At 43.6% G+C, this 25,313-nt stretch overlaps 1 protein-coding gene across 1 annotated transcript in view; it reads left to right on the top strand.

The window, feature by feature from the left end:
* Window positions 1-357: 357 nt before the first annotated feature.
* The window catches only part of LOC132788670 (uncharacterized), a 43,828-nt gene continuing 18,872 nt past the window's right edge, over window positions 358-25,313 (top strand). Inside the window, 12 exon segments of the mRNA XM_060796187.1 lie at window positions 358-1,160; window positions 1,300-1,579; window positions 1,635-2,548; window positions 2,606-2,974; window positions 3,251-4,169; window positions 4,517-5,147; window positions 5,294-5,429; window positions 6,499-6,582; window positions 7,649-7,870; window positions 12,818-12,948; window positions 13,015-23,374; window positions 25,126-25,272. Coding sequence (XP_060652170.1) covers window positions 540-1,160; window positions 1,300-1,579; window positions 1,635-2,548; window positions 2,606-2,974; window positions 3,251-4,169; window positions 4,517-5,147; window positions 5,294-5,429; window positions 6,499-6,582; window positions 7,649-7,870; window positions 12,818-12,948; window positions 13,015-23,374; window positions 25,126-25,272 — 14,814 coding nt within the window. The 5' untranslated portion in view covers window positions 358-539.

Below are 25,313 nucleotides of genomic sequence, written 5' to 3'. Positions count from 1 at the left end.
GGGTATTAGGTGCCCGCAAAGACAGCTGGACAGTTAGGCTGGTTGGTTGAATGGATAATTATGTGTACGTACAACACATAAATAATTCGCTCATCATCCGCAACAACATGAGGAGCGACCATAACAATGGGGTCCCCCTCGGTGGGTGCCGCTCTCTGTGATGGTTCGTTCAGTGTCTAGGGCAAACAGAACAAGACATCCGGTGTTGTGTGGATGCCCAAGCCGGGCACCGGTGTTTGGGGCTTGAAGTAGGAGCCGGCTTTTGACTTAATTAAACATAAATTGCGGTGCCGGCAAACTCGAATTGTCTGCGAGCACGAAACAATTAAATCATTTTGAAATCACGCACAAAAATAGCAAACTTACAAATCGCAGAAGAGACAGAGAGAGAGAGAGGGAGCAAAAGAATAGAAAACAACGAAACGAACAACGAAACGAGAAACAAAGTGAAAACGAAACGAAATATAAAACAACACATTCGATAACGACTACGATTGCGAAACTTATCGATCAAAGCTGGCTTCCATACAGCAGCAACTATGCACTCCAGCTCCCAGTCGACACTGAAGCGCACCCAACAGCTTGTGCGTCAGACAAATGGTGGCCAACCGTATGTCAGCAGCGGGAGCGAGGTGGTGCACACCTCCCGCGGCCCCGCGATAACGACCAACATCGATGACTCTAGTCTGCGCTATCGGCACGAAACGAAACGAGAACGAACCGTTGAGGCTGTCATCACGGACTATCCGGGCGTGCCACCGCACGGTAGCGTTCCACACGAGCGCACCAACTTTGAGCGCACTGTAACGTTCCAGGATGCAATTGATGGCAGACGGCCATCGGATAGCAGTCGCGCTTTGGTGCCCTCGAGCGGCGTTCCGGCTACGTCTAGTAGCTATCATCAGGTGACGCGCAATAAGCGCATCTCCACCGAGGTGCTTGGTTCGAGTGTGGAAAGCACAAAGACCTCGCAGCGGGCACCGAACGGGCATCGGCGTGTGACCACGCATATTGTGCGCAAGGTGACCACGCTGAGTCGTGCCGAGGAGAATCAGCAGCCGGCTGAGGATCTGCTGCCACCAGCGAAGATGATACGCAGCTCCGAGCTGGAGTATCGACGCGCTTTGCCGGCCATTGAGTCGAGCACGCAGCGCAGAGAGGTAAAATTGTGAAGAGGGAGGGAGGAATTGATAGACTGACCCATAACCCTTAAGTTGCTTGCTCCATTTGTTTCCATTTCGATATGTATTTTACCTGTAAAAGTGGTTTTAATAATTCATATCGCTTTTGCATTCATAGATCTCCGATATTGTTGTGGGCAAAGAGGACAACGTATCTGCTCGCGAGGCTCTGCTGCGCTGGGCACGCCGATCGACCGCTCGCTATCCGGGCGTGCGCGTCAATGATTTTACATCATCGTGGCGTGATGGTTTGGCCTTCTCGGCCTTGGTGCATCGCAACCGACCCGACTTGCTTGACTGGCGAAAGGCAAGGAACGATCGGCCACGCGATCGCCTCGAGACGGCATTCCATATTGTGGAGAAGGAGTACGGTGTTACACGTCTATTGGATCCCGAGGGTGAGTTCAAAACTAGCATTCAATTGAGAGATGCTTTAATTGTTTGTATTGACAGATGTTGACACCAATGAGCCGGATGAGAAGTCCCTGATCACGTACATTTCATCGCTGTACGATGTATTCCCGGAGCCACCATCAATTCATCCATTGTTCGACATGGAGTCACAACGTCGCGTTCATGAATATCGCGATTTGGCACAACAGTTCATCTATTGGTGTCGCGAAAAGACCGCTTATCTGCAGGAACGTTCGTTCCCGCCCACGCTGATCGAGATGAAGCGTCTGCTGAGCGATCTGCAGCGTTTCCGCAGCGAGGAAGTTAGCGCACGCAAACGCGAAAAGTCCAAGCTCATTCAGATCTACAAGGAGCTGGAGCGTTACTTCGAAACCGTGGGTGAAGTTGATGTGGAGGCTGATCTGCGACCAGATGCCATTGAGAAGGCCTGGTACCGCATGAATACAGCATTGCAGGATCGTGAGGTCATACTCCAGCAGGAGATCGAGCGATTGGAACGCTTGCAGCGTCTGGCCGATAAGGTGCAGCGTGAGATTAAGCATGTCGACCATAAGCTTACCGATCTGGAGAACCGCATCAGCGAGGAGGGACGTCGCATTGAGCGTCTGCATCCGGTAGATGCCAAGAGCATTGTGGAGGCACTTGAGACGGAGATCAGGCATCTGGAGGAGCCCATACAGGACATGAACCAGGACTGCCATGTACTCAACGAGGGACGCTATCCCCATGTTAGCGAACTGCACAAGAAGGTCAACAAATTGCATCAACGCTGGGCTCAACTGCGCACCAATTTCCATACGAACCTGGTACAGAAACTGTCCGGTTTAAAGTTCCCCGTCCATGAGACGACCGTAACGCGTCAGACGCGCATGGTTGTCGAATCCCGACAGATTGATACCAATCCCCACTTCCGTGATCTGCAGGAGCACATCGAATGGTGCCAGAATAAATTGGTAAGTTGAAAATAATGTGAATGAAACTAAAAACTAAACTATTAAATATGATTGCAGAAACAATTGCTTGCCGCGGACTATGGCAGTGATCTGCCATCGGTCAAGGAGGAACTCGATCGTCAACAGCACGAGCACAAGATCATCGATCAGTTCCATTCTAAAATACTCAACGATGAACGTCAACAGACCAAGTTCTCTGGCGATGAACTGAATCTGTATCAACAGCGTCTCAATCAACTGCAAAAGGTCTATGCCGAGTTGCTTAGCACCTCGACAAAGCGTCTATCCGATCTGGACTCGCTGCAGCACTTCCTTAAGCATGCCTCCGACGAACTTCAGTGGCTCAACGAGAAGGAACAGGTGGAAATCACACGTGACTGGGCGGACAAACAACTCGATCTGCCCTCCGTGCACAGATACTACGAGGTAAGTTTCAAGACTTTAATTTTCTCAAATATCGCAGATATTCTGAGATCTTAGTGCTAGTTTTCATATACATATGTGTTGTGCTTTATCTTATTCCAAGCGTGCATTTGGTAATGGCGACGAGGTAAGATTGGTTACAAAAGATTTCCCCTTCGTTATGAAGGAAGGGGAAAATATCTATCTTTCAAAATAAAACATCCCACCAAGTGCACTGTCCACTTACCAAGTGATTAAAAGATTTAACTAATGCTCCTTCCTTTTGTGATCCCTGTCTAGAACCTTATGTCCGAACTGGAGAAACGTGAAATGCACTTTGCAACCATTTTGGATCGCGGAGAAGCTCTGCTCAATCAACAGCATCCTGCATCGAAGTGCATTGAGGCCCATCTGACGGCATTGCAACAGCAATGGGCATGGCTATTGCAGCTGACGCTCTGCCTGGAGGTGCACCTGAAACATGCCACCGAATACCATCAGTTCTTTGCCGAAATCAAGGATGCCGAGCAGTGGCTAACCAAACGTGATGAAATACTCAACAGCAAGTACTCGCAGTCCGACTTCGGTTTGGATCAAGGCGAGGCTTTGTTGCGCGGCATGCAGGATCTGCGGGAGGAGCTGAATGGTTTCGGTGAAACCGTCGCAACATTGCAGCGTCGTGCTCAGACAATTGTGCCGTTGAATAAGCGACGTCAGCCGGTGAATCGACAGGGTCCAGTGCAGGCGATTTGTGCCTACAAGCAGCAAGGTCAGCTGCAGATTGAGAAGGGCGAAACGGTCACACTGCTGGACAATTCGGGACGTGTGAAGTGGCGTGTGCGCACCTCAAAGGGTCAGGAAGGATCCATACCCGGCGCCTGTTTGTTACTGCCGCCTCCCGACCAGGAGGCTATCGATGCTGCTGAGCGACTTAAGCGGTTGTTTGATCGCTCTGTTGCATTGTGGCAGAAAAAGCATCTGCGCCTGCGTCAGAACATGATCTTTGCCACGATCCGTGTGGTCAAGGGCTGGGACTTTGATCAGTTCCTGGCCATGGGACCCGAACAGCGTACGGCCATCAGGCGCGCTCTGAACGACGATGCGGATAAATTGCTCAGCGAGGGCGATCCAAATGATCCGCAGTTGCGACGATTGCGCCGTGAAATGGACGAGGTCAATCGATTGTTCGATGAGTTTGAGAAGCGCGCCCGAGCCGAAGGTGAGTGTGTGGGCGGGAACAACAACAAAGTGGGCGTGGGTGGTGGCGCGGGCGTTGATTTGGTCGCGATTCAATTGGCGGCGTTTCGCCAGCTGTCAGTACTGCGTTAAAGTAAAGGCCAATTAAGCAGTAGCTTTTAATTGAATTGAATTTAATAGTCTTTTGAGTTGCTCCGAGCAGACCAGGAAGATGAACTTAGTCTCTAGTCTAAATTCAAACGCGACACAAGTTAAACAGCACTGACGCAAAATGAAGAAATTATTCGCGGGTGCCAAAGCACGCGGTATTGTGTAACTCCCTCAAACTATGACAAACTAACCCATAAACTTTTTCCAATCAATTTACAGAGGAGAGCAAACAGGCAAGTCGCATCTTCACCGAGGAATGCATTGCGATCAAGAGCAAACTGGAGGATATGGCCAGAGAGTTGGATCAGATCATATTGGCGCCATTGCCACGTGATCTGGACTCCCTGGAGCACGTGCTCGAGATCCATGCCGATTACGAGCGACGTCTGCAGTTGCTCGAACCCGAGCTTAAGCATTTGCAAGAGACCTTCCGTACGATTGCGCTGAAGACGCCAGTGCTAAAGAAATCGCTGGATAATCTGATGGAGCTGTGGAAGGAACTCAATACCCAAAGCGGACTGCACAAGGATCGCTTGAAGTTGCTGGAAGCCTCATTGGCTGGCCTCGAGGACAACGAGCATGTTATCTCCGAGCTAGAGAACGAATTGGCCAAGCACCAGGATCTGCCCTCAACAGCCGAGGGACTACAGCATGTGTTCAAGCAGTTGACTCACATGCAGGACATCATCACACAGCAACAGCCGCAGATGGACAAGATGAATGATGCAGCTGATCAGTTGGGACGTATGGGCGTGCCCACAAAGGTGCTAGGCGATCTCAAGCGTTTGCACTCGAACGTGGAGCGTCTAAATACGCGCTGGAGTGCGGTCTGCAATCAATTGGGCGAAAGGTAGGCATATTATGGATATGGTTACGTGGATGTGGATATGTACACCTGTTTTAGATGTACGCATCATTAAATTCCACCTTCCACACTTAGACAGATCAATTCTGTGTTGTGTATTTAATAACGTTATTCACACCAACCATTTGTAGAATGCGCTCATGCGAGACGGCAATTGGCCTGATGAAGAATCTCCAATCAAGCGTGCAAGTCGAGGAATCATGGGTGGATGGCACTACGGAACGTCTATCGGCCATGCCAACAGCGACTTCAGCTTACGAATTAGACGTGAGTAGTGTGCACATTGCTAATATTCATAGTTTTATTATCGTTGATTTGATTTATTATCATTTGATTTATCATTTCTATGATCAGTTCCTTGATATTATAGTATACTATATCCAATATAGAGGTTTATTTCCACCCCTTATAAATTCTATTGAGCGCAAATTTCAGAGCCAATTTAAAGCAAACACAAAGTATATATACATATATATACATAAGTTATCTTATCCGATGTGTATAGTAAAATCGAAAGCGTAGTACTTGTGCTCTCGTCTCCACCGTCCCCTTGTCCCACTCTGCTGCCCAATGTAGTTGCTATAGTAAACAATTTTCTTTGTTTTTGTATGGGTCAAAAAACTCTGGTGTCGGACATGTTTTAAATGTCTTTAATGTGTGCGAAATTATTAAATAAATTAGTTCAATTGTTAACTGTCCCCTGTCCCCTCAACTGTCCTGTAACGTCCGTAGTTCTTGTTTAATATCAAAACGCAAACGTAGAAAATTGCCAGTTGCCTGGCAAAAACACACAAAACACATTCCTGTATATATATCAATATATATATACATTTGCGATCTTTTGGATCGTCCACAAACACCCTCCCACCTACACACCTGTAAATGTGAACACATTTGTGCATATGTCCCAGTATCTTATAATTTATTATTATATTATTAATTTATGTTCTCGTAGTTTTGAATTTCCTAGTTCCATAAGCTGCACCTACATCATATATATATATATATTCAACTGTCATCGATATCACCATCATCATTCGTAGAATTTTTTGTATTTGTAGTTGACAACTAATTGTATATGTATTTTTGTCTAATTTCTTGTATTTTCACCCCACCACCAAACAATGAAATATTTCACAAAATTATCAACAAATCACACACTATAAAAACAAACAATAAAAACACGAAACACGATCACGAAAACAAAAATCCAATCAATCAATTTAAAATAAAATCTTAAAAAAAAAACCAAAACAAAATGAAAAACAAATCAAAATATATTGTCCATAAAAACGCTACCAAATTCCCCTCGCAAAAAAAAATATAATGCAAACAGAAACTGCTCGGAGCTGCTATCGAACGAAAACCAAAAATCGAAAATGTCAACGTGGCTGGAGGACGACTCATTCGCGAAGCTAAGGTAAAAATTCGTATGCCTGTTTTAAGAATGGATGTACTTAATATGCGCTCGGCATAGGACAGAGTCTTTAGTGTTAGCAATTCATTGAATATAACTTATTGAAAGGTATCAAAAAGGCATTTATTGAGAAATTAGGATAGAAGTTTTTTAATTTGTCAATTCAATATGTATTTCTATAATTTGCATACCAAATTTAAGAGAAAATTAATTAATATTTGAACTTGTACAGTAAAAAAATAAAGAAAATACCGTTAATATGGTATATTACATACATATAAGAATATTAAGGATAGTCTGTTTTCATACCAAAGAAAATACTAAAATGCCAGTGTATTTAGTATATTTAATATGAGATCACTTTATTATTTAATAGCACTGGATCAAAAAGTACAGGACACTATTATTATCTAAAATTAGTTCGGAACTAAAGATCTGCAGTCCGTGTCGAGCGATAGACTTCTCTTCGTATGTGTGTGCGTGTGATTGTGAATCTTTTCGATTAATGGTCGACAAGATGCTGAGAGCATCACGACTTCTACTCTTTCTCGCTGTCTCTACACTCTGAAAGTCTTACTATCCCTACACCTAAACACAATATTTAATGCTTTTTACAACAATAACTTTGAAATTGTGGTTCAATTTCGGAGGTGACTTTATGTTGAGCTCAAGATTTACGAGTAGTAGTTTAAAACTTTTTGGGTACAAGGTGCGTCAATAACACAGCAACCACAACCAAAACTGACAACCAACAAAATATTGACCAACACAACAACAACAACTTACACTAGAACAAACAACCACTCAACCAAACAACCAACAAACCAACAAAAGCAATTAAAAAGCAATTGTAATCAGCGTAATTTCTCGTATTGATTAATCAATGAAATAAAAAGCACTAAATATCTACCAACAACAACAACAACAACAAACACACAAACATTATCGAAAGATATCTACCCCCTCTTAAATTTGTTTAACACAACAAATACTAACATTTAACCGAAATTAACCCAACAAACCTCAACGTGGGCACAACAACAACAACAACGACAACATCGACGGACAGATTTACGATAGTAAATGTCTGCGCTTTGTGGATTGGTTGCTTGAGGCGCGTCCTTCATTCTCGCCGCCACGCAGGGATCTGCGTCCGGCGGACAGCGATCCGGGTGCGACACAGTATTACAGCCAGCGTTTGGATAATTTAAACACGAAATACGACAGACTGCTGGAACAATTGTCACAGAGGCTAAAAACTGCAATCGAGGTAAACGGCAGCGATGGTCTGGTGAGTATCTTCGTCATATTTGCATGCGAGCGAACACTAGAGAGTGAGCACGAGGGAGATACCCGGACCCGAACAGAACAATTACGTCAGCACTTAAATTTAGAAATGTACAACATACCGATATTCAATTGTCGGAAATATCATTACCATTACCTACAGTGAGACTAGGTAATACATATCAGCCATCTCACTCAGCCTAACAATAAAGTCTCAGGTTCAAGTTCAAAACAACACGAGCAGGCAGGCAGGCAGGCAACTCGTTTAATGCTTTCGTTTTCAATTCAAGTCGAGTTCTAGCTCAGCAATGTATCTGTATCTGTATCTTTACGGCTGTATCTGTATCTGTTAGGCTGTTGCCTTATGCACTGTTATTATTAAATTAACCTTCAAAATAGATACAGACACATGGACAAATAATGACATCAGAGCGGTGTCAACGTTTGAAATGTTGCCCCATAAATCACCACTTGATTAATTTATAAAAACAAATTAAACTATTTTTTTTTTTCCTATTTTATTTTATTTTATTTTTGATTCTTGTGACTTCTCGTGACAGTCGTTTGTCGTCTGTGTAAATTGCATACATTTTTTTTTTTGTATTTATAATGCTTGCGTTTTTTGGCCAATTAGGCAAATGAATTCAAGTTTTCATAAATTAAGCATGCCGTTTGTCAATCTCCGCATATTTCGACTTCGTTTTGTGAAGTATTAAGCTATTAATAGTTAGAAATTCAATGAGATAGCGGAACGACGTCATCGACAGATCATCGTCTGTTATTGTTGCCCTGTCAACTCAATTCAGTTTTGGCTATGTTTGCTTAACTGGTTGTTTTTTTCTTCGAAGAAATAAGAAATTCAATTAAAAATTCAATTTAAGCCAGAACAACTGGTTTTAAAAATGCTGATTATGACGACTTGTGATATGCAAAAACATCTCCAAATTTTGCACAAGTGTAAATAATTGTTTAAATATTAAACTATGAGTAATTAGCATACACATAGTAGAAGGGTCTCTCAATTTTTTGGGGTGAGTAAACTCATGAGTGCAGCTACCAAAAATGTGGAATGCCTGAAGCTAAGGTTGGGGAGCTTAGACGGTATTGTTTTCAACAACAAACAGAAGGTGCTAAGCGACAGCAGTGACATCATGAATATCTATTGCTGCTGCTGCCAACATCCATTGCCAGTTTTGAGGTTTTAAAGGCTTAACTTGATATGCATAACATCATAACAGGGGCGTCAAGTCGAGGCTTGGCATTAAGTGGAGTGAATGAGCACTATTGCGATTTAGAAGGTTAAACTTGGACAAAGTAACAAAACTGGTTTCGTTTTTCATCTTTTTTCGCTAACAAAATCGAAAACAAACTCCAGAATCCACAATCGGTAGGCAAACTATGTTGTCATTTTTTTTGTTTCTTTTGTGATTGTTGTCTTACCATTTTCTTTGTTTTTTTTTGTTGTTCTCTTCCGCATTTTATGCTCGCTTCTTACTATTTGGGCATTACGAATATACCTTTTGTTAATTAGTTTGTTTTTATCACTTGGTGGAGCAACAGCTGAGCAATTTACCGGCATTTTGGGGCAGCTTTTCGCTCCCTCTCTATTGCTCTTTTGCTCTCTATCGTTCTCCCATTGAAAAATCAGCAAAAGCTCGCTAACAAAAGCTCAAGCAACGCTCTCGCTCTCAGTCATTCTCTCTCAGCGTTTTTACGGTCAACTGCGACTGGCGGTTCCGTTGCTTCAATCAGTTCCGAATGCGACGTGGTTGTATAACGACGTAGAAAAAGATTAAACGCGTCTCACGTTCAAATTTTCTAAAGAAGTTTTTTAGCGTGGCTCTCGGTGTGTGCGTGTGCGTGTGTGTGTCGTCTTGTTGTGCCGTGAAACTACAAATAAAGGCAAAAAAAAATACCTCAAAGGTTGCCCTTTTAGTTGAAAGCAAAAATAACATTTGCAAATTTTCTATGTAAGCGACAAAACTAAACAGAAGTAGTACCGAAAAAAAACAAAAAAAAAGTTGCATAGAGCCGGCGCGTAACACTCATACGCCGCGTTGTCAGCTAGAAAGTGCGATTGTATCTGTCAATGTATGTGTGTGTTGGTTCTTAGTGTGTGTGGCTGTGTCTGTGTCTCTGAATTGAATACAAAATTCATGCATGTGGCCTGCTTTTATTTATTTAATAGAAATTTAAATTCGTTTTTGTCGCCTCCTACGTACCAATCGGAGGTCCAAATTTAAGCGAAATGAAGTCACCGCAATAAAATAGAAGAGAAGCATAGAAGAATATCAATCTAATAGAACTGAATACAATTGAATTGAAGTGTGAAAATGGAAATAAACGAGCAATAACAGCGCAGCAACATCATGCAATATTTGCTTTAGCCTTGAATATGTCGCAAGAATCCATATGTTATATTTGTCTTGTTTATTTTCGGGTGTTAATGAAAGCACCCGACAGAGCAGAGAGGGACAAACTAAGAAAAAGAAAAGTATTATTGTTGTTAGTTTGAGTTTGCACAAGCTGTATGACTCAAGCGGTTGTTAAAAATGAAATAGCCGAACGCAAAGAAGAAGTTAATAATAACAATAATAATGATGCGGCAGTAAAAAAGTCAATTAAAAACGAAAAACTCTACGCTCTGCTTAAGCCACAATTAAGTGACCATTTGCCATCTGCCCAACTGACCTACACACACACATACATACATGTGTATGTGTCTGGAGCTTGTGATATCAACGCCTGCGATCAGCTGTCAAGGCGCTGTGGGGCGTGCCCCTATCTAATCGGCAAACAGTTTTGAGATGTAATTCATCAAAGAAATAGTAGACGGAAGAATAGATTGCGGTGTCAACTAGTCACTGATTAAATTCGATTTTAATACTTAGGCATTTCATGCTGTCATTAAATATATTTGTTTTGTTTTTGTTTGCGGCTTTTCTACATGTCATTGTGCTTTATATGTTCCCCTCTGCCCGTCTTTGTGTCATCCCCCTCTGCATTTCGTATGCCTGCAACGCAGCTATTTTATCGATTAAACTCGACATACAATTTTGGGCGCCGCCTTAAACACACACAGATATAGTATCTAGGTATTTTTAGGTATAACCTCTGTATTAGTAGACAACAAAAAAAAAAAAGAAAAATTGTCAAAGAAATGAAAGCGAATGCTGGATGAGGCATGTGGCATGTGGCATGCGGTATGTGTGTGCTGAATGATGCAGCTCACGTCACTAGCCGGCGCCTTAGTCATTTGCTTGGACTAAAAAGCGTGTCAAGCGCAATTCGTTTAGGAGCCCAGGAGCGCAATCGAGGGGAAACTTGATAGAGGATGAAACGACCGCAAAATGTGCTTTAATTACATCTAATCAGTGTTGCTGTTTCATATTATGTATTTGCATATGAATGCGGTGGGTGCTCGGCGGCAAACTTGTTTAATATATTATATTGAAATTCACTGATGACATCATTACTTGTGCTCATTTCGTTTCGGACTTTGTGTGTGTGTGTGTTTTTTTTGTATGTGTTCTGTGTCTGTATTTTTGTTAATTATAATTTATTTGTTGCTTCCACTAACTCTAGGGCGACCTTCGTTAGCATTTTTTTTTTTTGTTTGTTGCTGTATAAATCTCAATATGCTAAATACATATAAAAGTGATTGTCTAAGCGTAAACAGACTGCGTATTTAACTCTGAGAATCTAAAGAACCCCATTAACAAACTCGATAAAAAGCAAACTGATAAAAAAAAAACTTTAATACTGCAGTCATTTCAATTGAGTTGAAGTAATGAAGGGGTCGCAGTTTGGAGTAACATGCCACATGCTCTCAGTGCATAACCGTGAACAAAGTGAATCGCTCTCCGTTTGCACTCTCAGTCCATCACTGGAGAAATAAAGATAAAACTTAATTACACAGATTGCAGATTGGCAAGACTTTTGATGTTCACCCATCTCGAAGTTGACTCAACTTGTAGCACTCTAAAAGAGTTTATTTATTTCGAATATTACTCGTACATCTACTCGGATATTCACTCGTCCATATGCCGTACAGCACGTTCTTAAACGTCCCTCAACAATAGCGTCATTTCTATTTTCATAAAGGCTTGCTTATGGTGTTTGTGTATGTCTGTGTATGTGATTTTTGCATTTGTCTGGGTAGTTGATAAATATATAAACATATTTTATATGTGGGCCCGCTGATAAGTCGAGTGTTATATTTACGATTTGCCGGCATTCCAAGAACTGTTGTGCGGTGGCCAGACTTAAGGGGACCATTGAAGCCAAATTATCGATGTTGTAGATCCATTAAGTTTTTTTAAAAACAAAAAAAAAAAAAACCTATGCTATGACAAGAAGTATTTCAGCCTGTAAACTAAATATAGTTCATTCTTGAATTTAGCACTAGCCTTTATTGAATGTTCTTATCGTCTAACTGTTAAGCCCAACCATAAACACTGTCAACAAGCCACAAAAAAAAAACAGATACAATCGCATAAGAGAAATCAAGTTTCGAAAGCGAAATTTGTTTGTATGAAATTTCTAATTTTTGTTTGACCCTCAATTGAAATCTCGCAGTGCATTGAAGAAGCGTCAAACTTAAATCAAGTGCCTAAACCAAAACCAAACGTTACTCAAACTGCTGACTATGACTTTGTCAAATTGAAAGAATCGAAAGCTTTAGCCATGCCTCAGCATAGATCGGGTCGTAAGACGACAAAAAGCAATACCAAAACACAAACCACAACTGTCCATGTGGCAGAGGAAAGTGACTATGACTTCGCGTTCGAGTTTCAGGTAATACACGAAAACAAAACAAAAACTACCACTTCCATATCCATCCCCCCAACTCCCTGACTGCTCCCTCCACGCGCGCTCGCAATGCAAAATGTTGCCAAAAACGTATTTGAAATAATTGTTTGCTAATGTTAAACACATCTTTCCGGTTTAGCAATACGCTGAAAGTCTACAGAAACCGCTGAAGACCTTTAGAGTTGACTTCAGTGCGGGCAGCGTACCAACTGGCGATGGTTACGCTGCACGTCCAGATGATCTCTATACCACCACATATAGCACAACACAGTAAGTATTTGCTTGGATTGTTGTTCTCTTTGCTCTTGATCGCTAAACATTTGTTCATCTCTGCAGATTTAGCTCAACGAAAACAACGAAAAGCTCGTCAAAGAGCATCTATAGCAGCGATGGCATCGATGCTGTAGCCGGTCAGGAAGTGGACTCTGCACCCCAGTCCCAAATACAGTTCCACGAGATACGCAGTAATCTGAAGAGATTGCCAGGCAATGGCACTTCGGTGCTGGACATTGCCGGCATACGGGATCCACGCACTGGTCGTGTACTCACCATCGGTGAGGCGATCCAGTTGCGAATCCTTGATGTGCGCACCGGCGAAATGCTGGTGGGTGATCGTCGCATCACTCTGGAACAGGCGGCCGATCAGGGTCTGATTGATGAGCAGCTGGCGAGACAGTTGCTTCAGCCAGGCGCTGGACGTGATGGGGCCGGCCGCGAGTTGTCGCTGTTGGAGGTGATACAGCGCGAGATAAGCGAAGCGGAATCTGGCTATGAAACGGCCGAGAAACGCATCAAGGTAAACAACACAGTCACAGTAGAACAATCGCATTCGCAATCGCAGTCGCAATCCCAAACGGATGCAACATCACCGGAGAAACCGAGAAATATTGCCGACGCCATTTATGCGGGAAGTGTGGATGCCAAGACGGGTCTGTATCGGGTCAAATCGGGCCAAACTATCAGCCTGGCGGAGGCCTACGAGCGTGGCTATCTCATCCGGCACGAATCGGTGACAATCAAATCGAATGCGCTGTGCCTAAGCGATGCCATTGCCCATGGCCTGGTAGATACAGCTGGCTGGATCATTGATCGTAATTCCGGTGATAAGTTCCGTCTAGACTCGGCGATTGCCAATCAACTGATCGATGCGAGCGTTCGCGAAGTTGTCGACGCGAAGCGGGACGTGAAAATTACACTGCAAGCGGCATTGCAGTCGGGTGTATTGAACGCGAAAACGGGACGATATATGAATGAGGTAACCAAAGAGAAGCTTAGCTTCTTGGAGGCGCGAAATCGTCAATTGATTGTTAAGCCGTATACCCTGAAGGACATTTGTGATCTGAATCTGCTCGATAAACAGAATCTAATCACGAGTCCAATGCGTCGCGAGAAACTAAGCATCATGCAGGCCATCGAGTCGGGAGTATTGGATGGTAATCAGCTTAAGTGCATTACCAAGCGAAAGGGTGAGTTGATCACACTGCAGGAAGCTATTGCCGATGGCATTGTCCTTCCTGCCGAATGCAAGTATCGCGATTTTATGACAGGCGAATTGATTAGCATACCCGAGGCGGTAGAACGTGGTCTAATTAGTTCGGTGGCTCAGCGATCTATTTTTGATATTGATGGTTTCAAAGATCTGCGTAGCAATGATTATGTTAGCTTTAATGTTGCCCTCTCGCGCGATCTATTGCGTCGCAAGAGCTCGGGCTTTGCCTTAGAGACAGGTCGGGATAGTCTGGTGCCACTCGAGGTGGCTGTGAGTGAGGGGTTGGTGCGCCAGGAGGTTTATGAGATGTTTAGTCGTGGCATTGGCGTTCACAATGCCAGTGGCAAGGAGCTGAATGTCTTTGATTTGGTATATCACAATCTAATTGAGCCGAAAACGGGATATTTGCTCGACCCTAAGACTGGTGAAACAGTGCCTCTGGACACCGCCATCGAGCGAAAGTTCATAACCCCCGAGGGTGCTTTGCTGCTTAGCAGCCTGCTTAATATTACACTGACCACTGAGACTGTAACAAGGACGATTAATCGATATGTTACCATACGTGCCGGCTCACAGGAGCCTGGAGACACTGTTCTCTTAACATTTACAGAAGCCGTCCGACAAGGTTTCATTGACGAAGACAGACAACTTTTCAAAGACCCCAAAACGGGTAATGTGTATTCCGTTCAGCAAGCTCTTAATTATGGCCTACTCGTACCAGATAGTAATCAGACGGTTCCGGAGCCGACAAACCGCAAAAAGACAAAGTCAACTATCACAATAGTGACGAAACAGATAATACCAGAAGCCGAGCCCATTAAACTGAATACACAGCACACGAAATATGTGGAAAAGTCCGTTGAAATACCCATTTCCCAGGAGCTCATTAAACCACAACGTGTCGTCTCAGAGTTTATCAACATGGATAAGAGCAGCTACATCGAACAAAATGTGACGGAGCGACAAATTATGGAATTGCCACCAGGTGGTTGGCGTCTCAAGGATGCCATTGAGCAGCGTCTCTTTAATCCCGATACGGGAGTATTCCATGTGCAGGGAACCGATCGGTTAGTCAACTTTGAAGAATGTATTGACAAGCAGATCATCAACAACTTATCTGTCGCCGTAATTGAGCCTAACACTGGTGATAAAATTTCCATAAAATCGGCCTTCGAACGCGACATCCTGGATAGGTATGGAAACTATACAAATAATAGGCAGCAGGTTCTGGGTATGCGAAGTGCCATCGCCGAGGGTAAAATTGTTTTGGAAACAGTTCCGGCAACGCGTGGAGCTACCCAAAAGACTATTTTACGGATTACGAGAGTTAACAACATGCCCGACGTGCTCGAGGTGTCGACTCCACTGAAGAATGCTCCACCACGCTTTGTGGAGGTTAGCACATGCCAGCGGGAATTGGCTTCACCGGAGCCACTGCAAATTGCACCTGGAGCCATCTATGATCCATCGACAGCACTTGTAATTTTCACGCAGAGCGGCGAGACGGAAAACATCTTTGATGCTGCGCGACAGGGACTGATCGATGAGCAGCTCATCAAGATTGTGGATCCGACAACAAAACAAACGATTTCAGTAACGGAGGCCATCGCTCGCTCTATTTATGATCCCCGAACGGCAACAATACTGAATGCAGAAGGTCAACCTGTTGACTTGATAACTGCCACGAAACTGGGACTGCTCAGTGTGGTGGGTGCTCCATTGGTGGCAGCTGAAGGAGCTCTGCGTACAGTTCGCTTTGTTGTCGACCCACGCACTGGTGAGCAAATTCCTGTTGAAGTTGCCTATGAGCGTGGCATCGTGTCACGTGATCAATTGCAACGTGGACGATCGTTTGAAAATGAGCAAACAATCACGACGGAAGAAAAGGTTGTGGTGCTGCAGAAAATGCGCAAGATTATTTTGAAACCACGCGATGCATTGCGCAAGGGTATTATCGATGAGGAAACCTGTCAAATACTCGAGGATACCCGCAACTTTACTGATCCTCAGGGCGAAGTTGTCAACATTACCGAGGCTCTCAACACGGGTCTGATCGATGGTCGACGTGGCCAGGTCACGGACCCACAGGGTAATCGAGTGTTAAATTTGCGACAGGCTGTCGAACAAAAGATTTTGGATCCTGAACAAACCAATCACATTCTCATGCCACTGGCAAAGAGCCTCTCCGTACCCAGACTGGAGGCTCAGGGTCTCATTGATCCACAGACACAGACTATTGTCCATCCCGAGAGCGGCTATCCATTGAGCATTCATGAGGCCATCGTTTGTGAGGTGCTGGATCCTCATTCCACACTGCAGAAACCCACAAAATGCACGCTAGAAGAAGCTATCGAGAAGGGCATTATCAATCCCGATGAGTCCACATTCAATTACAATGATAAGACCCTGAACATCTCAGAGGCCATTAGGGCCAATTTGTTTGATGTAAGCTATGACAAGCAAAAGTCAAAGGTCGACATTCCACCGGTTGGCATGATACTGCCAGTTGCCGTGGAGAAGAGTCTTGTTGAGCCCACAAAGCGTGTGGTACTGCATCCAAGCTCAAAGCAGGCATTGCCCATTAAGCAGGCAATTGAAGATAACTTCATTATGTCTATTCCCTATGCACCTAAACCGGATGCCATTGAAGTGGTGTCAGCCATGGAACAGAATCTAATTGACGTGGCTGCTCAGACTGTGACGCATCCAAAAACTGGCGAGCGTCTTCCCCTTCGTCAGGCATTAGAGAATGGAGTGATTGTAGTCAAGCAATTGTCGGACTTTGTTGTCACCCAAAAACCAATTGCAAAAACAGAAATCATGGAGACAGTGCGAGCTGTACATACGGTAACAACTAAAACCATTGAACTGATGCAAGGCTATGTACTCATCTCAAACAATGAAGTGCAGAATGTAAACACTGGTGAAGTGTGCAGTTTAGAAGAGGCTAAAGAGCTAGGTATTTTACGCGAGGAAGCTGTCACAAGAGAGACTAAAGCTTCGGCTGGCGATCAACTGAATGTGGATGAGGTCAACTCTGTTACAATTCCAACTTCCAGCGATCAAACTATGGTTGTTGAAGAACGCTCACAAACCGTTGTGGTGAGCTCGGACACGCGTAAACAGGAAATGCAAGTTATTAGCACAACCACACAGCAAACGGCAAAGGACACGGCAAGCACAGAGATTGAAGTTAAGTCAAACAAAGAACCATCCAAAACCTTGCAGAATGTTAAGGATGCGGCCAAGTTGGGCGCTCTCGGCGTCATCGCAGCGCCTGTCCTGGCTGGTGGTGCTCTTGTCAGTGGTGTAAAGAGTCTTATCAAGTCAGCTAAGTCGCCGTCTGATGACGTAAAATCGACAACTACAACAACTACCACAATTATTAGCTCGAAGGATGCACAACAGCCAGAGAAACCTGTAGTTAGTTTCGTTGAAGCCCCACAATCAAAGGTCCAGGAGCAGCCACAAGGACAACCACGGGATCCTCAGCCCCAACAAGTAGCAAGTGAAGTTGATACTCTGCTGCAGGATACCGAACAGTTTATCAGCTCCACAACAGCCAATTTCATTGCCAATGAAAAGCAACAGCAACTGCCAAGGGAACAACAGCCTGAGACATTGCCAACGGGAACAAGCAGCGTAATCACTGAAGGATTCACAAGTACCACAACGACAACAGTCACAACTATCACTACCTCAACTACAGAATCCAAGGAAGAGGAACCCGTTGTGGTGATTCAAGAGGAGAAATCAACTGTACCTGTTAAGGAACAACAACAAGTGCCTAAGGTAACAGAAATGGAAGAGGTCAAGCCAGATGTTACCCAAGTTATCGACACCGTCCACACTGTGACCACTACGGAATCAATTCCAATTGTCTCAGAACCCCAGAATATAGCGGAGAAACCCAAGGAAGAGGATAAGCAACAGTCTCAAATAGATACAGTTGGCAAACCAGAACCAAAGCCCAGAACTACAGTTAAAGAGGAAGTAACTGAATTTGAGCCTCCTTACACTGCACCATTGGCGCCGTTTGAGAACCAAGAGTCGCAAGTCACAGAGATTAAGGTAACGGTAACCGAAGAACCTGTCAGTACGGAATCGCAAACGTTAACAACGACGAAAACAACGACAACCGTAACAACAACAAAGACAATTGAAGAGAAACCCATTGTTGAAGAAGTTACAGAGACTATTGTCACAAGTCCGTCAAAATCAGATGACAAACCAGATGAATCTCCTGCAGTAGAAACTTCCACTGTAATCGTGGAACCTGTTGAAACTCCCAAAAGCAACGTTATTCTGGAAGAAAGGGTTGTAACTGTTGAAGAGCCAACAACTACAGAATCGTCAACCTCTATCACTACCACTACAATAACTACAACAACAGTTACCAGTGAGGAACAGTTGCCTGAAAAATCGGTCACTGTTACTGTGGAAAAATCAGCACCACAAGAGAAGCTTACGGAAGAACAGATCCCGAAGGAAAAGCTAGTAGAAGAACAAACAACGAGCGAAGAAAAGCCCAAGGAAGTCCTAACTAAAGAGACTTTAACACAAGAGCCAATAGTCTCGGCACAAACAACAGAAACGATAACCACAGTAACCACTGTAACAAAGGAGCAACAACAACAACCAGGTTCCCTTGAGCAAGGGAAACCACAGGATAGCACCTCAGATAAACATCAAAAAGTTGTTGACTTTATTGAAAATGAGAAAGGACAACAGCCATCGACTGCAGGTGGCAGCAACATTCTGCAAAATGTCAAAGATGCAGCCAAGTTGGGAGCACTTGCTATTGTGGGTGCACCTGTGTTAGCCGGCAAGGCTTTGGTGGATGCCCTTAGCACAGATAAGGTAGCTCAACCTGTTCAGAAGACAACGGAAATTGTCACGGCAACTACAGAGGAATCATTGCCAGAAAGCTCGTCAAGCACGACAATTGTTACAAAGATTACGACGACGACGACAACAACAAGTAGCAGCACTACAGAAACTACACCAGATGATGAGGCCAGAGATACTGTGGAGGAGACTCAAATAACCACCATAGAACACTCGGGCAAGCGCGATGTGCCTTTAACGCTGGCTATCGGTGATGCCATCTCACAGAAACTTATTAGTCCAGAAGAATGTCAAGTGATTGTAGATGGAGAGCCTCAGTCAGAGAGTGTGGCAACATTGCTCAAGGATGAACAACTAAGTCCATTGGACGAAGTGCAAATTATTGACGACAAATTAATTGTACTGCAACAGGTTACCTACCTCGTGGATGTTGATACCGAACTGACACCTGAAAAGCTGTACGAACTGAACATATACGATCCAAACCATCAGTACTTCATAGATCCGTCCACGGGACAAAAGATATCCTTCCAGACACTCGTCTTTGAAATGAATATTTTTAATCCTGAAACAATACTGGTGAAAAACTTTAGTACAGGCAAATATGAGACCTTGACCGCTGCTCTGGAGCGTCCTCTTTTGGATAAGCATACGGGCCACATGGTCGATCCAAAAACTGGCAAGAAAATACCATTCTTTGAATGCATTGAACGTCAGTGGATAATTCGTGCCAATCCAGAAGAACAGCGTCCCGCGCCCATCGAGAATGTTGTGATCGATGCACAGACAGGAAAGGTCGTTCTTGACGATGGTCAAGTTTGCTCCATTGTTGAGGCCATCAACACTGGCAAGCTGGACATTCAGTCGATATCGGTGCGCGACCCAGTTAGCGGTGAGGTCATTCCACTGCGTATGGCAATTGAGTTGGGAGTGGTTGATATGCAGGCTGGTACGGTCATAGATATTCAGACACTGAAAGAAATACCCATGGAACTGGCATTCCAATTAGGTTTCCTTGTGCCTGGTGCACGTAAGCCGATTTCCCTTGAAGCTGCTGTTCGCAAGGGTCTTTACGATCCAGAGACTGGCAAACTTTACGATTCCGAATCTCAGAATCAAGTCGATGTGCAAAAATCTATTGAAATTGGTCTGGTCGATCCAAAGATTTCGCTAATTGTTGATACAGTTACAAAGAAAGAGTTGAAACTCGACTGCGCCATTGAGGATGATCTTGTAGTTCCGGCAACTGGCCAGATAAAGGATAATAAGAACAATACGCTCGTATCCTTTGACGTGGGCGTACAGCAACGTCTAGTTAAGACCGACAGCGTTACCTGGAGTCTCCCTGAGCTGCTTCAGCGAGAATATTACTCGCCCAGCACTGGCAGGGTGCTCAATCCTGTCACTGGTGAGGATATACTGCTGCAACAGGCCATTGAAATGGGCTTTGTCGAATTGGATTCAACGCTGGTTAAGGATGCTGAGCATGATAAGATTGTGCCCGGTAAGGAAGCTGCCAAATCGGGACTGTTGGATACAGTACGTGGCACTCTCAGTTCGCCAAACATCAGTTTGGATGAAGCCTTTGTAAAGGGTTATCTAATTAGTACTAAGTCTCCCCTCTCCTTAGTCGATTGCCTGCTGCGTGGTCTATACGATCCTTTGGCAGCAAAATTCACCATCGACAAGAAACAACTCGACTTGAAGTCGGCCATTGCCCAGAAGCTCATTAATCCCGAAGAGCTTGTTCTGTTAGACCCCAAAACGGAATCAATAATTTCCTTAAACGAGGCTATAGCCAAGGGTTATCTTGATCCAGTTGGTGGCTTTGTCATCAACCCCTTCGCCTCTACGAAGCTGTCATTAAACGAAGCACTCGAGAATCGGATTCTTATTCCACCCAAGCGCAAGCGCAGTCTACCTGATGCTGTATACAGAGGATTATACGACCCCAAGACCGGCCAGTTTAGCAATACAGTCACTCGGGAGAAGTTAACAACTGAACGTGCTATTCGTAGGGGAATACTCGATCCCGATTCGACGGTCGTCAATGTGTGTGGTCAGGTTATACCCTTCGGTGTAGCCACCGAAACAGGCATTGTGGATAGCCAACAAGGTACGGTGAGGGACAGCGCAGAAGATAAGCAAATTGATTTTAAGGAAGCCTTCGACAAGGGTGTACTTGTAGAGGCAAAGAAACCCTTGCGTCTCATTGAGGCTGTTGTGAAAAACATCTATGACGAGACCGATGGTCATTTTGTCGATCCCAAGACGGGCTATAAATTGAACTTTGCCGAAGCCCTCGACACTAATCTGCTTGATGAGCACAGTGTTCAGATCAGGGACTTCAAGACCGGCCTATACAAGCAACTAAATCTGACACACGCCAAGGATGAGGGTATTATCGATCCCCAGAGCTCAAAACTTCTGTACAACAACCAGACTGTTACTATTAAGCACGCTTTCAACATTGGCATCCTTATGGATGTGAATGCTCCCATTAGCGTGCAGCGTGCCATTCATCAGGGTCTATTCGACGACAAAACTGGCAAGCTAAGCGATCCTAAGACTGGTCGCCAGATCACCTTACTTGAGGGTATGCGTAGTTTTGTGATTAATCCCCATTTGCCGTGCTACTTTGACGAGCAGACTGAGCAAATGTTCACCCTCAGCGAGACTTGCCGCAATGGCATCATCAATAGAAGGGAGGGCGTGTTTAAGGAACCGGGCAGCAGTGCCTTTGTGCCTTTAGGGGAAGCATTGAGTTTGGGACTGATTGTGGATATTGAGAACGCTGGCTTTGGCCTTTACGAGCTCTTGTCCATGGGCTTCTATGACGTGCCCACACGTAAAGTTCTTCATCCAGTGACGAATCGCAAGCTCAATCTGAATGAGGCATGCGTTGAAGATGTGGTTAGTCTGTCCTCAAGCTTAGTTAAACACCATGCGACTGGAAAGTACATGCGCCTTGCGGCTGCCCTAAAGGAGCAGCTCATAGATGATACCAAGGGTTGCTACAATTTGCCCAGTGAACAGTTAGACTTACAGACAGCTAGAGCTCGAGGTCTAATCGTGTCGAATCGTCGCCTCTTGAGTCTCGAAATGGTATTGCGTATGCAGTTGTATCGACCCGACACTGGCAAATTCTGTGATCCCACGACCGGTGAATATCTCGACTTGATTGAAGCCATACATGCAGGTTTCATAGATCCCGCGAGTACCGTCTTTAAGAATCAGTTAACGGGTAAAGAGCTTCCTCTAACCGAGGCAATCGAAAACAGCGAAATTGATGTAACAAAGGGCCGCGTTTTTGATCCTAAATCAAAGTCCACCTACAACTATGATGTAGCATTCACTCGTGGCATACTCGTGACAGTACCGCGACCTCTAACAGATCGCAACGAAGTCGTCCGTCGCATGGACAGTGTCGAGCTGTTGAGTCAAACGCCCGTGAGCGTCGTTATTAGCAAACCACGCGAAATGTCTCTCGAGGAGGCAATCAGGTACAACATTATCGATCCAAAAACGGCTCTTGTACGAGATTTTGATAGTTATAAGTTCCTGCCATACGCTGTGGCTCAGGAACGCGGTTTAGTCGATGTCACCAAGCGAACGCTCGTTGATCCAAAAGCCTTGTACTTTGCATTCGATCCCACATTGATTATTTACGTGCGCGAACCGATCACATTTGATCAGGCAGCCGAGTCCAAGGAATTGGATCTGCAAACCGGCATGCTAAATTATCTGCCAGGTGCCACCGTTAGCAGCGTTGGCGAGGATAGCGCAAACGATTCACTGACTGTCATCGAAGCACCGAAGGTATACACGCTTAAAGACGCCGCCAGTGCAGGCATTATTGATCCCGATTCGGCACTGGTCAAGGATCTGGCCAAGGCGAAGCTGGTGCGTTTGCCAGAGGCATTCCGCAAGGGTCTCATGGATGCCAATAAGGCGAATGTGTTGAATACACAGACCTCAAAGCTCTGCACACTGCAGGAAGCCTACGAGACAGGCTTGATCTGTACACCGAAACGGTCATTTGGTTTGCTAGAATCGATCACATTCAACCTGTATAATCCAACCAATGGTTGTCTAGTAGATCCCTTCCAAATGCATCCCGATATCATCAAGCGTAAGAAATACACATTGGCTGAAACCATTGCTTCCGGCCTAATTGATCCCTCCTCGACTGTGGTCCGTGATCCCAGCACTGGGGTCATCGTACCACTGACTGCCGCCATTGGCAGCGGCTTAATCGATCCAGTTGCTGGCCGACTTAACGATCCTAATGAGCCAAAGAATAATATTGATTTGGTGAAGGCAGCCGAGAAGGGCTTACTCCTGCCAGCCGAACAGCGGGTAAGTTATCAGTCCTATTTTTTTTCTTCTCATTTTCTTTCTCTCTGTCTACTTTCTGTGTATGTATCAGGTTTTATCACTTTCAATTTCCATCACAAAACAGTCTCGGAAATGCAAAAACAAAACCAAAACAAATGAAATGAAACCAAAACAAATTATGAAATTTATACTAAATCTAAAGCTTCGTGGCATGTTTACTTTTTGGTATTATCTATTATTATGATTTTATAAAATTTGTTTAAGAAATTTTTGATTCAGCGCGCTCTCTACTATCTTTCTATCTCATATCTCTACTTCAGACTAACCCCTTTTCAGTTCTCAGTCTGCTTCTCATTATTACTTACGATTATTATTATTTTATTTTGCCTGCTTGCAAAACGGGCAACATTTCTTATATTGCAGCGCATGGCATTCAATTTAATGTTCGTTCACATAGCGTATAACGTATAAGTTTCAAATGAGGGCAATCCTTTTGCTGAACTTTAGCACAGCAAAACAACATATAGCATATCATACTTCTACATCACACCAAATGGTTGATCGAACTGAATCCAAAACCAATCAGATCAAACCCAATCATGTTAAATCAGAACAAATCATATATCAATATATCGTGTGCTTCATCAATTGCTTGAACTGGCAAACGCAACTCAACTCAACTCCTCAACACGAATGACGTCGGCAATACTTCATATTATACATCTACCACATCTCTATCGATTTGTCTATATACTATATATACTATCGCATAAACATATACTCGTACATAGCTCATACTCATATTCCTCATATATACTCTATCTCTCACGCCACTTTCTGTACTTAAACACAAAACTAGGCAGCATTTCCTTTAGGTCTTTTGCTAACCAAATAGTAGTATCCAATTGTTGACTATCGTATTGATCTGCAATTTATATATTTTTTTATTATGGCGCCATTAGTTATATTTTTTTAACATAAGTTAAAATTTTGTGCATAGCCCCGATTTTTAGTTAAATATTTCTCATACAAATACAATTGTTTAAATTCCAACTTTTCTACCTATTTTTCAGCATATAATTTTTGATACATACAATTCTTTTAATTATTATATTATTTTGTTTGCAGTTTTATTTTTTGAGTCGAAAACTAAAGACCATAACAGAACAATAAAAACACAAAATTAACACTAACCTCAATAAAAACCTCAATAATGAATCCAACCAAAAACCTCCATTAAACACTGTAGCTAGTATGCCTATACTAAACAAGTATAAGCTCTGTAGTTCGTAGTCCAAAGTAGTGCTTGTTTTTATTTGTTAAGTAGTAAAACACAATATACCCTTGGTGTTTGTGCTGTCTCTCAATTATGCTTTATTTGCTACTAATACTATAAACTATAACTTATGCCTAAGTATGTTATGTACTTGTTCCTCTTTCCAACTGGCTTTGCTTTGCTTTGTTTTCGGTTATTACTCTATTATTATTTCAGCTCTGTATGTTTGTGTGTGCTATCTATTCGAATTTAAATATTTATATATATTTTGTGTTCATACTGTATACATATTTTGCCTTTCGATTATATGATGAACATCCATATGATATATACTTGTCATTACATGTAAATCAATTTATACCCCCATCATACTTTTGTATGAGTTGAAGCAGATCCGTATCTGGCTAAGATATATACCGACTTTTATGTTCTATAAATCTAATAATTGGGCTTTTTTTGTCCTTTGTCCTCTTTTAACAATGTTCCATTATAATAGCAAGCAGTATTCGAGAAGTTCAACATGTGCGAAGAGAATGTCAACGATCTTCTTAAATGGGTCACATCTGTCGAACAGAAAATCTCAAGCGTTGGGGGACCACGCGAAAAAATCGATGAATTGCGCAATCAAATCAATGCGCTCAAAGTAAGTGATCTATACATACTTACATCTTTCCATTGCACTCT

The sequence above is a fragment of the Drosophila nasuta genome, chromosome 3, assembly GCF_023558535.2.
Source record: "Drosophila nasuta strain 15112-1781.00 chromosome 3, ASM2355853v1, whole genome shotgun sequence".
NCBI classification, from domain to species: Eukaryota; Metazoa; Arthropoda; class Insecta; order Diptera; family Drosophilidae; genus Drosophila; species Drosophila nasuta.
This window is presented reverse-complemented; position numbering and strand designations above follow the sequence as displayed.